General features: G+C 43.2%; 1 protein-coding gene across 8 annotated transcripts in view; it reads right to left on the reverse strand.

Moving 5' to 3' along the window:
- Positions 1 to 17,641, reverse strand: part of EHMT1 (euchromatic histone lysine methyltransferase 1) — a 342,941-nt gene that overhangs the window by 206,876 nt on the left and 118,424 nt on the right. For 7 of the 8 annotated variants that reach the window (XM_077148874.1, XM_077148878.1, XM_077148873.1 and 4 more), the window contains exon 2: positions 4,158 to 4,221. In XM_077148874.1, coding sequence (XP_077004989.1) covers positions 4,158 to 4,221 — 64 coding nt within the window. Of the gene's footprint in view, positions 1 to 4,157; positions 4,222 to 15,697; positions 15,854 to 17,641 lie in introns of all 8 variants that reach the window. The other variant, XM_077148875.1, reaches the window with a different exon arrangement.

The raw sequence follows: 17,641 nt of genomic DNA on the forward strand, positions 1-17,641 counted from the left end.
GTGATCTCACTGATACAAACTAATTATAATACGTAAATGCACAGACATAAAATATAGATTACAGTTTACCAGGATAGAGAATAAGGCTAAACTATGGGGAGGAATTGCAGAATGTTTACTAGGTTGAACTTAAAAGTCTATAAATGGACAGAGGTGATGGTAGTACATCACTGTGAAAAGAATTAACAGTGCCAAATGGTGTGTGAATGTGGTGGAAAGAGTAAGTTTAAAGTCATCTGTGTCACTAGAAGAAAAGCCAGAAGTTAAAACATGTGAGTGTATAACAGAGAATCTTGTGGTAGTCAATGCCCATATATATTTAAAATATATCAATATTTTAAAGTTCTTTTATGAACTTGAACAAATATGACACTATTACAAGTAGTTTATAATCAAGGAATATATGGGAAAAAATATATCTACTGTAAATTATGGCTATAGTTAACAGTAATATTTTAATACTCTTTCATCAACAGTAACAAATGTACTATACCAATACTATGGATCAATAATGGGGAGGGGAAGAGGTATGTGAGGATTTAGGTTTTATTTTTATTTCTTTTTTTTTACATCGGCAGGCACTGGGAATCAATCCCAGATCTCCCGCATGGCAGGCAAGAACTCTGTCACTGCACCACCATCACCCACCCTATTTTTATTTCTTTTATAGAGTAATGGAAATGTTCCAAAACCAATCATAGGGTTGCATGCACAACTATGTGATGATACTGTGAACCAGGGAATGTATACTTTGGATGGTTTGTATGGTGTGTGAATATGTCTAAAACTGTATTTTTAAAAAAAAAAAGTGCACCGAGAAAGAGAACAGCAAGAATGACCAAAGGAAAACAAAAGACTCAAATGACAAAAATCAGGTAAAAGAGGTAACATTAGTACAGACCTTACAGAAATAAAAGAGAATTTAGTAACAATTACATAACCAGGATAAAATGGACATATTCCTAGAAAACTACAAACTATAAAATCCAACTCAAGAAGTAACAGAAAATATGTAGAGACATATAACAGAGATTCAATCAGTAGTCAAAAACCTCCCCACAAGGAAAAGCCCAGACTGAATGGCTTTACTGATCAGTTCCAGCAAACCATTTAAAGAAGAATCAATACCTATTTTTTACAAACTCTTCAAAAAAAACGTGTGAACTCTTTCATCAGGACAGTATTACCCTGCTAGCAAAGCCAGAAAAGACACTACAAGGAAAGAAAACTATACACCAGAATTGTCGTATGAATGTAGACATAAAAAATCTCAACTAAATACTAGCAGACTGATTTCAACACCATGTAAAGGGAACGTGCAAAGCAACCAAGTAAGATCTATGCCAGGAATGCAAGGCTGATTTAACACCTATAATTCAGTTAATGTAGTACATTATATCCCAATAGAATAGAGTAAAAGATAAAACCACACAATCATTTAGATAAACACAGAAAAAGCACTCGAAAAAAAAATGAACACCCCTTCATGATTAAAAAAAACTCAACAAACTAAGAATACAAGGGAAGTTCCTCAATCTAAAAAGAGTATCTATGCAAAACCATGGCCAATATCATACTTATGGCTAAAGATGGAACTATTTCACTCTAACATCAGAAACAAGACAAGGATGTCCATTCCTGCCACTTCTATTCGACATTGCAGTGGAGGTTCTAGACAAAGTAATTAGGCAAGAAACAGAAATAAAAGTCATCCAGCCTGGAAAGGATAAACTCAAAGAAAAGCATTCCTGTACACTTGGTAGTCAAAATGTCCAAAATCAAGGACAAGGAGAGAGTTCTCAATGTACAAGGGAGCCCAATAAGACTGTGTTGGGACTTCAGCTATAGGCCTGGAAGAAATGAGGGGTGGTGGGGGTCGTTCATGAAAAGAATTAGAAGCATCTTCCAAGCCATTTGTTTTAGGTCATTCATTTGCAGTTTCATCTGGTGAAACATGATTAATCACTTCAGGTGGAGGTTGGGAGGCCAACTCCTCAGGGCAGGCTGGAAGTGGGGCAGCTATATCCTCAGGGCAGACTATTACAGGGTCATCTAGAAAAGGCTCAGCATGACCTCGGGTTTCCACCTTTGCACCAGATCATTATCAACCTAGATGTCGCCATCCCATGTTTCAGGGTCCCATTCCTTTCCAATCACTGCCCTCACTTTAGCAGCAGACACCATGCAAGATTGAGATTTCAGTTTACATTGTAAAGTTACTACTCTAATAAGATTCTGAGTCTGATTTTCAGAGATCTCAATTCTGTGGCTACAGGAAATAAGATTTTCCTTCAGGGCACTCATAGAAACATTTGCATCTGTCATATGGCACATAAATTTCTCATTTGAAGCCTTCAGCCCATCCCTTTTCCTCATTAATGTATACAGAGTATCTAACAACAACCAGCCAACATCTCTACACCTCCTATTTCCACAAAACTCCATAAAGGTGTCAAAAACATTATCCCCCAGAGCCTGGCTTTGCACAAGCAAAGCATTAGAAGAATCCAATGGTGATATTTTGACCATTTCTTTTGTCAACTCACATGGATTGGCAGTCATTCTGATTGCGGGAAACAGAATCCTCTGCCTCTGTGTCCACTCAGAGAAGAAAACCAATTGTAAAAACACATTTTTAAGACTCTGTTTCTTAAGAACCACTCCTGGTACCAAGCTGTATTAGCTAGGGTTCTCGAGAGAAAAAGAATCAGCAGGAGATATCTGTAGATTTAAAATTATAAGAGTAAATGTGGGACCATAGAGTTCAAAGTCTGCAGGTCAGGCCGCAAGCTGGTATCTCCGATAAAGTTCCTCAACGAACTCTCAGGAGAGGCTGGCTGGACAACCGTAGAAATGGAAGAGTCCAAAATCCACAGGACAGGCTATGAAGCTGATGACTCCAATGAAGGATCTGGACAAATTCCACAGGAGAGGCTCACTGGCTGAAGCAGGAAGAGAAACTGTCTCTTCTGAATCCTCCTTAAAAGCCTTCTGGTGATTAAATTAAGCATCACTCATTGCAGGAGACACTGCCCTTAACTGATTATAAATGCAATCAGCTGTGGATGCAGTCAATGTAATCATGATTTAAGTCCACGAAATGTCCTCATAACAGACAGGCCAGCACTTGCCCAACCAGACAACCAGGCACCACCACCTGGCCATGTTGACACATGAACCTGACCATTGACAGAAACCCTAACCAAGTTAACCCACCTCTCTGTCTAGGTGTCTTCATCTGCAAAATGAGAACTGTCTCCCAGAACACGCTAGAACATTTAGAGTGCTCAGAGAAGATGCGTGAGCAGTAGTGAAAATGAGGGCAAACAGCATGGCCATGACTGTGCTCGGGGCCATCTCCTCTTATGGCTGCCACATACGCCCTTTGGGGCAACCATAGGATATAACGAGTTACTACAGTGATGGACTTCTAGGAGCACAGCACCCAGGTGGCCCAGCCTCACAGTGTCCATTCAGGGCTCTGTCTTTCACAGCCCCTTCCGTGGGTTTTGAATTTCATGTGCAGACAGTGACATCATCACAGTTGGAGTCTGCCTCCTAGCAATATGGTGGGCCTGTCAACCCACCACAGCTACTCAAAGAACAGCCCATCACCCACATGTCCCCATGCTGCCCCTCTATAGATAACTCCACCCCAGAAACAACCACTGCTATGTTTCCATTTTGATTCCAAAATATCATATGAACAAATCATGCATTGATAGCCTTGGATACAAAATGCAAATTCCAAAATGCACCTGAGCTGCTCATAAAGCACACTGTGGGCCCCCAGGCTGAGTGCAATCATTCCCTGTAAGCACACCCTGGCGTGAGTCGAGTTTTAGATAGGGCAGCTATAAACACTTGTGCGACTCATGTGACCACTCACTTTTAATTTGTTGGGCATACATTAGGACGAGATCTTCAGGGTTTCTGCTTTGCAGTTTTGTGAGTCTTGTTTCCCTTTCCCAGCAGGCCTTTTGTGTGTGTCTGGGTGTATGTTTGGGAACGGGAGACATTAGAAATTATAAGAAAACATAGGTAAAAACAAAGAAATTCAGATGCCTGAAAGAGAAGAAAAATCATGAAAGAGGTAGATGCTCTGTTGCTCTCCAGTGAAAACCCCTTCTCTTGTTGGTGGCTAACAATGCCCTTACCTTCCGTCAGCAGTTCAGTTTTCATACAGCAATCCTTCTTCGTCTCTCCCTTAGTTGGAACTGCCTGCCAGAAAGAAACAAAAATAACCATCAACCTGGATTAATAAGTACGTTGGCTAAGCAAACATGCCAAACCCTACTTTTTCAAACTGCATCATATCTAGAATTAAAAAGAAATCACCAACACAAAATTCACCATAGACTGTTGGGAGAGTTATGGACTTGCTGAAGCCAGCTGGCAACAGACTCACGTCTAGGGGAGGGGCTGGCATTAATGAAAGAGCCCGAGGAAACTTTCACTTCACCTGCCTTTTCAGAGATGCTTCCTCATTAGCAGTAAGCAGACGCTCATGTCTCCTCCTATGGTGAGAAGTGAGCTCTCACCGACCTACTCTGGCTCTGCACATGAAGAGGAGTCATGAGCACCCTGCCCACTGTGGGGGCTGTGTGGGACACTCCCAGACTCTAAGGACAACTGCCACCACTCTTCCTGTAACTTCTAGAATGTTTTCTCCAAAGGACACCACAAAATTTTCTCAAGAACATTCCTACTTGACCTTGGCCTCACAGGTATTTGCATTTAATGGAGAGTGAAGCCTTGGGGTGGGGTGTGCCTGCTGCCCAACCCAGTCTCCTTCCACTACCAACCACCTGCATGGTAGCCTCAATAGCAGCCACAGCCTTCCACTCCCACAACTCCTCCCTCCTCTCTTTTCCAGGGCAGTGATCCTGCCACACACAAAGGCCGCAGTGTCGCCAGCACTTATGGAATGCTCCTGCCAGGTTCTGGTCCCATGTGGAAATACCAGCAGTCTTCCCAAATGCAGCTGGGGACTATTCACATCAGTACAACCAGGCCAAGAAAGGGGTCAGCACTTCCCAGGTCCCTCCTGCCAGTTTTCAACCTCACATCCTTCTCTTCCTGGGAGCTCCATGGGGGCTGCATTAGTGGTCTCAAAGTGGAGGCTTAGGACCCTTAGAATCCAGGACCCTATCAGGAGGACTCCAGGCCCTCCCTTTCCAATTACACATCTGCATGAGGCTCCATTTTCTTCTCAGCCTTCAAGAAAGCAACATACTGGGCCAAATTCAACAAAGAGTCCAGCTATCTTCTACAAAGCCAGACAAGAAAGAGATTTGCAAAAACATAAGACAGTGCCGTTTTTCTCACTAAATTCTGATTTTTTAAAAAACCTGGAGTACCCAATGTCATTCCAGTAAGCAGAACCTTGTATTGTTCTTCTAAATTTTAGGTTCCAATAGATACATAAATTCTTTTTTTAACCAGAGTTACAATATTTTAATAAAATTTTTCCCCTTACAGCTCCCTTAATTTTCTATCCTTGGTCATTTATCATGTATGTTACTCATTTTTTTATTTTTTATTTTTCAAACAGCCATTCCCCCTTACCCTCATCCCCTAGTAACCTCTATCTTTTTTCTTTCACTGAATCTGCTATTTCTTGTCATATCTTATAAATTATACTATACATTTGTCCTTTTGTGCCTTGCTTAATTCACTGAGCATAATGGTTCCGACGTTCATCCAGATTTCAGCATGTCTAAAAACTTCATTCCTTCGTATGGCTGAATAATCTTCCACAGCATGTATGAAACACATTTTGTTTATCCATTTATTTGCTAATGAATACTTGGGTTCTTTCCACCTTTTGGCTACTGTGAATAATGCTGTTGTAAACACTGGTGTACAAGTATCGGCTTGAGACCCTGTTTTCACTCTCTCTGGGTAGACAAGTGGAATTGCCAGTTTATATGGTGATTCTATATTTAACTTTCTAAGGAACTGCCATATTTTTTTCTGCAGTCACCACACCATTTCACATTTCCACCAACGATGCAATAGGACCACCAATTTCTCTGCATCCTCACCCTTTCTGTGCTTTTAATAGTAGTGATTCTAGTGGGTGTGAAATGTTATCTCATTGTGTATGGTTTTGATTTACAAGTCCCTATTGGCTAAATGTGTTCAGCATCTTTTCATGTGCTCACTGGCCATTTGTATAGTTTCTCTGTAGAAATGTCTATTCAAGTCCTCTGTTCATTTTTTAATTGGGTTGTCTTTTTGTTGTTGTGTTATAAAAGTTCTTTATATATTCTGGATATTAAGTCCTTAATACATAAGGTTTGCAACTATTTTTTTCCTTTCTTTAGTTTGTCTTTTCACTTTCTTGATAATTCTATTTGATGCACAAAAGCTTTTAATTTTGATGAAGTCAAATTTATCTATTGTTTCTTTTATTGTTCATGCTTTTGGTGTTATATCTAAGACTCCAGTGTCAAACCTCAAGTTATGAAGATTTGCTCCTATGTTATCTTCTAAGAGTTTTACAGCATTAGCTCTTACATTTGAGTCACTGATCCATTTCTTTTGATTTTTGTAAATGACATGAGACAGAGATCTCACTTCATTCTTTGGCATGTAGATAATCAATTTCCCCAATTCCATTTGTTGAAGACTCATCTCTCCCCATTTCATTAAGTTAGCGCCCTTGTGACAATCAACTGGCCACAGCTGTATGGGTCTATTTCTGGACTTTCCATTGTGTTCAACTAGTCTATTTTTCTATCTTTATGCCAGTACCATGGTGTTTTGATTATTGTAGCTTTGTAGTACAATTTGAAATCAGTAAGTATAAGACCTCACTGGGTATTTTTTGTTGATTCTGGAAAACATATTTATATTTAGATTTAATAATGTTAATTTAAAATAAACTACTAACGAAGAAATTTTTTAAATTTAATTTCTAGTATGGAAATGGATAAAATCTAAACAATAAGCAGCTCTCTGAGATCCTCCCTATATGTTAAGATGGAATGGGAGGACACAAATGGACTACATCCTCAGCCCCTCTCACTTGGGCAGGGGTCCCTCTTTCTGTCTGTGATGGTCATGTCCCCACATGGATATGATTGTGACATGTCCCCACATGACCACTTGTGGTCACAACCACTACAGGTCTGGGTTCCATACGCCAGTCGTGCCCACTGTGCCACCTTCCCCACTTCCCTGCCCCACCAGCTCCACTCTCCTGTGGGTACACACTCTTGTCCCCAAGTCTTCTACACCTCCATCCCTGCACGGATGGGTGTGTGTGTGTCTGTGTGTGTGCGTGTGTGCATACGCAGAGCACCAAAGGAGGCTCTTCACTCCAAACACAGATGCCAAGCTCAGAATCAGACCACAAAGTGCCACAGAAACATACAAAATAAGAGTCCCTCTCTCTCAGCCAACACAACAAGCAAACTCACTGCCCTCCCTCCTCTCTACGTGGGTCATGATTCCCAGGCAATGTGGGACAGAAATCCTAGAATGAACTGGAACTCATCAAGGGACTGAGAAAATTTTCTTGACCAAAAGAGGGAAGAGTAAAATGTGACAAAATAAAGTGTCAATGGCTGAGAGATTCCGAACAGAGTCAACAGGTTATCCTGGAGGTTATTCTTATGCACTAAATAGATATCACCTGTTTTGTTAAGGTGTAATGGAGAGGCTGGAGGGAACTGCCTGAAAATGTAGAGCTGTGTTTCAGTAGCCATGTTCCTTGAAGATGATTATATAATGATAGAGCTTTCACAATGTGACTGTGTGATTGTGAAAACCTTGTGTCTGATGCTCCTTTTATCTACCTTATCGACAGACAAGTAAAACATATGGATTAAAAATAAATAAATAATAGTGGGAACAAATGTTTAAAAAAATTTAGTAAATTGAAAAAAATATATAATACTGGAAAGCTATTTTTAAAATTGATCTTTAATAGATGCATCAAATGTAAAGCATTAAAAAATATAAAGTAACCAAGAATCTTTGAACTCGTTACTTCAACTTTAGGAAATGTTTTACCTAGCATTTAAAAAGAAAATTGATGTACCTCATGTCAAAGTCTAAAATACGTTCAACAACTAATTGTGGTGCTGTGCTTTGAAATTTATAGCTTTTTTGTATGTGTTATTTCTCACAAAAAAAAAAGGAAAAAAAGTTGATTATGATGATAAAAAAAACTATTTAAGTCCTCGAGCCTCCTATATTCTAGAACAGCTAAAAGGAAAAAAATGAGAGGATCTTATAGTAACCCGTGACAAACTCTGGGATCTGTCCTGCAACCACTTTTTGAAGAGTGCTTTGAAAACTATTGCTTTTCTATTTCTTTGCTTTGTATATACGTTATATTATACAATAAAAAAAGTTAAAAAAAAGAAAAAAGAAAACTGAAAAAAATAAAATGAGAGTCATTTGAAATCAATCAAAATGTGTGATCAGGGCGGGCCACGGTGGCTCAGCAGGCAAGAATGCTTGCCTGTCATGCCAGAGGACCCTGGTTCAATTCCCGGTGCCTGCCCATGTATTAAAAAAAAAAAAAAAAAAGTTTGCTCATTAGGCTGGATAACTGGTTAGCAATTTAGGAAGAGAGTTAAAAATCATAGCACACACCAAAATAAATTCCACAAAGATTATGCATTTCAAGGTACAAAATAAAAGCAAATAGAGATGAATATTTATGTAATTTTGTGGAAGAGAAGACCCTATAAGCACCACCAGTGACTGATAGATTGACAACCATAAACATCAAAAAAAGAAAGAAAAAAGTGGAAGAACATCAAGTAATAAATTGGGGGAAATATCCACAATACATACAACAGTGAGACACCATCTTCATGGATAAGGCTAGTAAAGATGACCAGGGCCTGGCAGAGGACAGTTGAGTGGCTGACACAACTGGACAGCCTGATTCACCCTGGGCCTCCCAGTGCTGGAACTCTGACCCATGCAAGGTCATCTTGACCAAAAGGGACTTAAAAAAAGGCCACAGGAGGCCTCAATGAGACAGGGAGGCCTCAGGGAGGGCCAGAAGGGGCAGAACCTAACACAAAGGCAAACAGGGTAGGGAGACTTTCAGATTCTTATATTAAATACAAAACAAGAGTCAAAGCCCTAAATCCTACAGCCCCAAATATCCTGCATCCCTCCAGTTTTCGCTCAGCAGAAGAAGCCCCAAAGCTACTAGGTTTTGGACTCTCTGGCCCCTACCCAGGCCTGTCATAGCTCTGGAAGCAACTACTCCATTTTCTTGTATTTTCCATTCCCTCCATCTTGGCTCTTCCTTCAGATTGCCAAAATGCATGACCCCTGACCCTTCCATGGGTGGATTGGGGGGAAGGGTTTTCTTACTATCCCCTCAGCCCACTCCCCACCTAACAGCCAGGAGCTCGCTCCTTTCTGAAGTTAAGGAAGAGTCTCTCCACTCTGACCTCCTCATCCCTGCAGTCTGGACCAGCTCCCAGGTGCATGGAAAACTTGAGGCAAAGACTGGAAAACCCAAAAGTTCCCCCTTCAGCAGTCCTCCTAACAGTTTCCGATTGCTTCTACGCAATCCTTCCAGACACCTGTCCTTCCAAATACCCTACAAGCACTCAAACCAGAAACATCCCAGACATGCCACGGCTCCCCTACCTCGGCTCTCCACTGAGAGTCGCCATGTCAGGTGCGAGCCCCACCAACTCTTCCATTAGCATGCAAGCTTTTGAGTTCCATGGGACCTGTCCTACTCCTTGGTGCAACACAACATGACAACAGCATGAGGCATGCAGAAGAATCCAAATAAATAATGATGGAAGATAAATGAGGCCTTTTAGGACTGAGAGCCTGTTAGGTGCTGGCCTCCACTGCATAAACTCTTTGAAGGGATGCTTTAGGACATCCATTATACGCAATCAACATTTGCTGAATGAATAAACAAATTAAAGGCCAAGCTATGGAAAGGCTAGGGCTGCTGTGAGGAAAGTCAGGGCAGAGTGGGGTGCTGCCATGGAAATCACGAGAAGTCCAAGAACCCAGGAGACCAAGCCCAGGGTGGAGGGCCTGGTGCATAGGCTCAGCCATAGGGCCAGAGCAAGAAGACCCAAGGACCTCACAAAATTGGAAATAAAACGTGTGCAGCTACACTTAGTTAGCTACTGTTTTGATTTGCTAAAGCTAACAAAATGCATATATCAGAAATGGGATGGTTTTTAACAGTGGGGCTCTATTAACCTGCAATTTATAGTTCTTAAGCCATGAAAATATCCAATTCAAGGCATCAATAGGATGATACCTGGACTTTGATGACAGGCTGCCAGAATCCAGGACAGCTCTGTCACAGGGAAGGCACATGGCTGGTGTCTGCTTGTCCTTCCACCCTGCGTTTTGTTGCTTCCAGCTTCTGGCTTCAGTGGCCTCCTCCCTGAGCTTCTGGGGTATTAGTCTGGTGCTCTTCTCTGTGAACGTCGCTTAATTTCAATTCTTAGCTTCTGTAAATGTTTTATTCTCTTATAAAGGACTCCAGGTAAGGGAGAGTAAGACCCACCTTGAATGGGGTGGGTCACATCTCAGTTGAAATATCCTAACCAAAAGGTCCCACCTACAAAAGGACTGCATCCACAGGAATGGATTAAAAGAACATGGCCTTTTTTCATATAACCTCCAAACTACTACAGCTAGTGAGAGGGAAAAGAGGCCAGCCAACTCCTGCCACAGATGGCATGCCAAGCCGGGAAAACCACAAAGCCCAAAACCAGTGATGAAAACTGACGGGTTACTGGGAGCTGGTGGCTCTCTAGGGGTGCTCTCCAGTTCTGGACAGAGGCGGTGGGCAACCTGACAACACAGGGCGGCCTCTGTGCTGGGGATTCTGAGCCGTCCTTTCCAATAAGAGCCTCAAGGAGCACACACGTGCACGTACTTCAGTATGAAGAAAGGGAAGAGAGGCACAGGGCATACTCTGACCACCCCAAAGGCCTGGAAGCAACAGCACCTTGTGTGGCAACAAGCCCCCAGCATCTGAGCCTCATTCCTGAACACCACCTCCCTCAACAATGAAGATGGATTCTGAAGGAAACAAGGGATTCTAGGGCTGGGGCAAGGAAAGGACAAGATGAGTTCAGAGGCCCTTTCTGGACTTGAGTCAGAGAGCACTAGAGGGATGATGTGGACAGGAGTCAGCCTGGAGGCCCAGCCAAACCTGGGACACGGTGTCCTAAAATGAATGATGCCAAGAGAGATAACCACTGAATGAAATAATGATGACGGGAGTCTCTACCAATATTAAATGAAGGCCGTATAAGTGGAGAAGGGAAAGCTTCTTTCTGGCAGAAAGTCAAGTTCATAAATGCAGAGGGTAGTGGGGGCTGAAAGTGCCATTCTACAACTACTATTGTAATAAAGGATGTGGGCACTAGTCAACAACAGACTCTAAAACCACTAGGGTAAACATCGGCTGCATGTGACAGTTAAGTTCACACGTCCACTTGACCAGGCTATGGTGTCCAGCTGGTCAAGCACGCTCTGGCCTGACGACTGCTTGTGAGGACAGCAGCTAACTGTCTCATCCAATCAGGTAGAGGCTCTAAAGGGAAAGCCAGGGATTTCAGCAGTCACACAGAAAAATTTCTACCTCTATTCTAGCCAGCCAGCTTCTCCTGGGGAATTCACAGGAGCTCCCAGCTTGTAGCCTACCCTACAGAATCTGGACTTGCCAATCCCCATTGCCAAGTGAGCCAATTACTGTAATAAACCTCATAATATTTATATATATCCTGTCAGTTCTGTTTCCCTGGAGAACCCTGACTAATACAGTAGGAAACAGTATATTTACATATTCTCAAAGTATCTTGCCACAAATTATTTATTAATGACAAAGGGAAAAACTACAATAATGCAGTGGAGAAAACTGGGGGACCTCACCTTGACCATATGATCAAGGTCAGAGTAATCATGAGTGGGGTGACATGCCTGCTGGGGCATGCCATCCACACAAGATCACTCAAGATGCCCGAGCCTGACCAGGAGGAAATACTAAGCATGCTACAAAACCACTGGTCTGCACGTTCCAAAACACCATTGTCATAAAAGGCAAAGGCTAAGGGATTGTTCTCAGATGATAAAAGAATAAGACATTTTGCAACTACTCACCACACATCACCATGAATTGGAAAAAAATTGCTGTAAAGGAAATTACTGGGACATCTGGGAGATGACATAAATCTACCAATGCTGGGTGCCCTCACCCCACCCACTGCACTGCGGCTCTAGGTGAGATGCGGCCTGGGGTCAGAACAGGACTTTAGATGGCCCGGCCCTGTGCTGCATGGGGTAGCCATAAACAGGAGATATCTTGTTCTCCGGAGCTCCTGTACACATGGCCAAGGAGAAAGCCCAGCCATCCCACAGGCTATGAGAGCCAAAGTCTGCATACACGGGAAGGACGGTTCACCTGCTGAGATTCAGGCAGTGTGGCTCCAGGACCTGGCTCCAGCTACACAAATGCATCTCCCCAAAGGAGCCAAAGAACTAGACTACCAGGACACAAACAGGGGCAGGGGTGACCAGAACAGAAGGCTCCAAGGCCAGGCTTTGCCAACAAAGTTCAGCAATGGGTGTACAAAAGAGTAGCAAGAGGCAGAGACCAAAGGTGGGGCACTCTGAGAGGTGGGAAATCACACATGAACCATAACCATAAAGTATGACCACATACAACCAGATACTGACCCTCTTTAAATAACTGTCAACATCTAAAATGTGAGACGATCTGTGAAATGCCTGGGTTTATAGGATCTCTGGAAAAATGAAAAGTCATGGTAGCACTTCTGGCTGGCCATGATGCCAAAGCCCACACAAGGCCAGCCTCCACATTCTCAAACTGCCAGCATTTGCCAAATTCAGACACATGAACCTACTCCTCCTACCCACCCACCTGCCTCATTCCTCCAAGTTACCTGGCTGCTCTGCAGTGAGTGGGTTCACATCTTCCCTGCATTCCCAACGTGGTCTTCCTCAAGCACCACAGTCACACCAGGCAGGAAGGGCCTGGGAGGTTCTGGTCACGGCATCCCAACACCTCAGGGTCCATCAGGAACTAGGCAGAGCTGAACTCTTAGCCCACTGACCATCACGTGCTCACCCTTCAAACCCATCCAAGAACATCCATTCTCTGGGGTCCTGAGATCGTCCAGGGGTCCAAGAGACCAGAGCTGTTTTCATAACTGAAGACACCACTTGCCTTCGTCATGGCACTAGCAATTGGTACTAACTGAAGGCACTGCTTGCCTTTGCCATGGCACTGACAACTGGCACTGAGAGCACCACCTGCCTTTGCCATGGCAGACAACTGGCACTGACTGAGGGCACTGCCTGCCTTTACCATGAAACTGACAAATGGCACGGAGTATGCAAAAACAATGAATGATGCTGGCACCTCAGCTGAAACCAAGGCATGGGACAGCACAGCCCACACAGCACAAACCAGGGAGAACAGAGGCCACCTGAGAAACAGCAGTAGAAGGGTGACTTCACTGAGTATCAAAACCTCTGAGGACAAATCTTTTTAACATTCCACATGACAAAATGGGAATGACACATGCAGCCATTCTGAAGTGTGATGCTCTCAAGGAGAAGCACTGGGCAAGGGTTTCAATTTGTGAGCTGAATTGGACACTCTCATCACCAGACTTTATTCTCACCTAAAAAAACAACTGGCAAAAATCTGAGGTTAGGGTGGGCCGCTGTGGCTCACTGGCAGAGTTCTCATCTGCCATGCGAGAGACCTGGGTTCAGTTCCCCGTGCCTGGCCATGTAAAAAAAAAAAAAAAAATCTGAGGTTACTACAACTCGGATGTTTGACAGAAATTTTCTCAAAAATAAACAAAATGAGCAACAACGAATGGTATTTGCTGCCAATGTTAAAAAAAAATTCTAGCTTTCAAAAAAATTAGAATATTTTGGTAAATTTGTATCTGCCTTTATGAGCTTGATGGGTCCCAATATTTAATGACTTCTCTGATAACAAGGGAGGTGTTATTAATGAATATACTTTTTTGATACTGGATGACAGAATAAATTTAGAAGATCACCATTACTATAGTGAACCAATGTTTTCAAAATGACCAGTGTAAAATATTCAATATCATGCATGATTAAAATATATGCTCAAAATGCAAGATGACTTTTTGTACTCTTTTGTAAATTAAAACTCCAAAAAATAAAATAAAAATAAAGTGTGTATATACACATACATATATATACCAGCAGAATTCTGTATCAAGAGATTTTAATGCAACAAGAGTATGGAAAATTCACTAACAAGGTTTCAGATTCCACAGTGCCTGCATATTAGTGCAGTATCAAAGCAGAATATACACAATTATCTGAAAACACTGTCAAAATATTCCTCCCTTCCCCAATCCATGTCAGTGTAAGGCCAGATTTATTTTCATTTATTTCAGCCAAATAGCACATTGCACGGACTGAACGCAGCAAGAGATCTGTGCCTACAGCAATCTCCTCTAAGCCACACATGACAGAGATGTGGAATCAACTAAAGGAATATCACTGTCCCCATTAAGTTTTTTTTGGTTTGGGAAAATAGTCTTGTAGAAATTATGTTATTCACATTAACATGTAAATAACACGCTAATATTTACTTCATTATTTTTAAATAAACAAGTAAATGTTTTTTTCAAAAATCCTCAGTTTTGATTTTTATTATGGGAAACACCAACAGATACAACCCACACAACCAGGAGCTGTCTGGAAACCTGTGAACAAGTTAAGAACCACCATGTGTGGTGACAGGCAGAGCAGAGCATGTCCCCACCCACAGCCCCCACCCCAGCCTTTCCACTGGGCTCAGAAGCCCCACACACTCCCGCAGTACTCATGGTGTGCACCAACATCCCCAAGAACCCACCCTGAGCCTCTCACTGGCACCAGCCAAACCACCTGTCTCACATTTCCTATCAGCCTTCAGCTACAATGCCTAATTTTCATGACCCTCCCCCCACCACCCCCCAAAAAGCTAAGTCTGTTTTAAGTTAATTAGGTAATACAAAAAATTATTTACCATTTTGTTCTATATCTAATCCCATTTCACTCGCAAATCCTCTGCAAATATTACTTAGTGTGACAGGTAGTGTATATACACATAAATAAAGTGTGTATATACACATACATATATATACCAGCAGAATTCTGTATCAAGAGATTTTAATGCAACAAGAGTATGGAAAATTCACTAACTTAAAACCCCCAAAAAGCCAAAGTCTCTGTCCTTAATGTACTTAAACATCAGAACCTCCCCCTCGCTCACTTCACCAGCCATCACTTGCCACTTATCTCGATCACCTATCTTGTCTGAGCAGACAATTTTTTCCCTTTGATCTAAGGAAAACAAAATAAACTGGTTTAAAAAAAGGTGTTACTTATTATTTTCATTGACGACAATTTACCTATTATAAGAGTGTATGAATAATTTCCCCAACAGCTAATGTTCTTAAGTAAGTCAATATGGTAGAAGCATAAAACCCAAAAGCCATGTGTTATTCACACATGGACAACAGAACCGACACAGCCCATGCCAGTAGCCTAGAGGCCACAGGTGTACATTCAATGTAACAGCCTTTCTGCTTCAGGTGCTTTCTGAGCTAAACCTCTAGGAAATGCACCTGGAAAACCACAAGAGCCATCCATGTCGGCTTGGACACCTCACCTGAAGAAGCTGCTCACAGGACCGGGCTGGGACCCTGTGTCCTCCAAGCACATCACGGGCCCAGGAAACCCCCAAGGCAGGTTCAGAAGCAGTCCAGGATGAGCTAGAGCAAAGGGCCGTGCTTCATGTACTGATATCCTCTGCCAAGAACCATGCCTGAAAACAGCAGGAACAGAAGACCTTGGGTCTGGTTGGCTTTAACATAAAGTTAGTCTCGATATTTGACCTCCAAGTGAATTCAACATTGTATTATAAGGTAAACTAATTGTTTAGCCTGCAGGGTTGGTTCGAGAGGCAGAAACTATTAAAATAACGTTCCCTAGACCCTGACCATGAGGTAGCTGAAAAATACAATTAGAACCTCATCTATTAGGGAAGACACAAAACAAGAAAAGATAAAAGATAAGCTTATTGTAAACTTCAAAGTATTCATCTTGTATAAAAAGTTTCAAATTAAACTTTGCCTCTCCTTAATAAAGACACTTTTGATGGTTGAAGGGAGGGGAGTTAAAATGCTGAGAAATTAAAATAAAAAGCCTCAACCACCAATGTGGAATAGGACACACAGTATGTATGTACTGAATACATTTGTTGAATTACACTAAACTTGACAAAATGACTAGCTGATTAAAAATAAGTAAACACAAAGACTCGGGCATTTTGTCATGAAATTTTCTGAAAGGGGGTTGAATTATGAGTAGAGGTGAATGATTTTTCAATATTTTTAATGATTCCACAAATAAACACACTGGCTACCTCTCCCAGTTTCCAAAGTTACTTGTTTTCAAACACTGGCCTTAATGGTCATCAAAACACAACAAAAACCTGTGCTATCCATAAGGTCTCATTTTCGGGTACTGACTTGGCTTACGCCCCCTCTAATTCGTTCTCACACTCATGCCCAAGTGCCACAAGGCGCGACTACCCAGCAGAGAGCCTGCACCCACCACCTAGCACGAGGGGCACGTGCGGCCAGGCTGCCAGGGCTTCACACCCTGCAAGGAAGGGCCCGAAATCCCCTTTCGGAAGCGGACAGGGCACTCACCCCTCCGCCGATTCGCCCACCCTCCACGCCCGCAGCCCAGCCCGCTCTGCTCTCCCCAACCCCGGCAAACTTCCCTGGCCCTACCCACCGCGCAGAACGACGCGTCCTAATTGGCCAAGCGCAGGCCCCGCCCCCAAGCTGCCCCAACAAGGGTGAAGGCTAGCCCGCGGCGCTTCACAATAAGAGTCCAGAGTCCTGGAAAGGACTCTGCCCCCTGGGCAGCTTGGTGGGAATGAGCCCGGACCTCGCAGTCCCGCAAGCCAAAGATGCGGATGCGACCCCGCCCAGACGAACTCGCGGAGGTGCATCCCACGACTCAGACCCACTGTGCGCGCCGCCGGGACCACACCGCAGTTCAGTCCGAGGCCCGCCTCGTTTCAGCTCCAAGACCGAGCGTGTCGACCCGGTGTCGCCCTGGCACCAGGAGCCCCGCACCCCGCCCACGTGGCCTACTTAACCTCTGCGGAGCTCAAGCCCGCTGGCGGGGGCACCGACTAAAACCAGCCACCACGGTGGGCAGTCCCAGTGAGAAGGGAGTTGCGGCGCCTTGTCCTCCTCCAGACACTTCTCCAGTCCCCAAAACACTGGGGCAATTCCTTAAAAAAGCGCTCCACAGAGGAGGTGGTTTTTCTTTTTGCCCTAGGTACCTATGCCCAAACTTAAGAAAATTCAGCTGATGACTTCATATCCAACTTCCATACCCAGGCTGAAACAGGAACGCCTTCCCTCTCAGAGCCTGGATTTTCCAGGAATTACGGGCAAAATTCTAAATCAAGACATAGCAATGATGGTGGAAGTACGGACAGAGGGTACCGATGATGAGTCTGGCGAAAGAATGAAGGGGTGAGGCTGGCTAGGGCAGGGGTGAGATGGGTAGGGATGGACCCAAGGATGCTCCA

The sequence above is a fragment of the Tamandua tetradactyla genome, chromosome 2 (assembly GCF_023851605.1).
Source record: "Tamandua tetradactyla isolate mTamTet1 chromosome 2, mTamTet1.pri, whole genome shotgun sequence".
Lineage (NCBI taxonomy): Eukaryota > Metazoa > Chordata > Mammalia > Pilosa > Myrmecophagidae > Tamandua > Tamandua tetradactyla.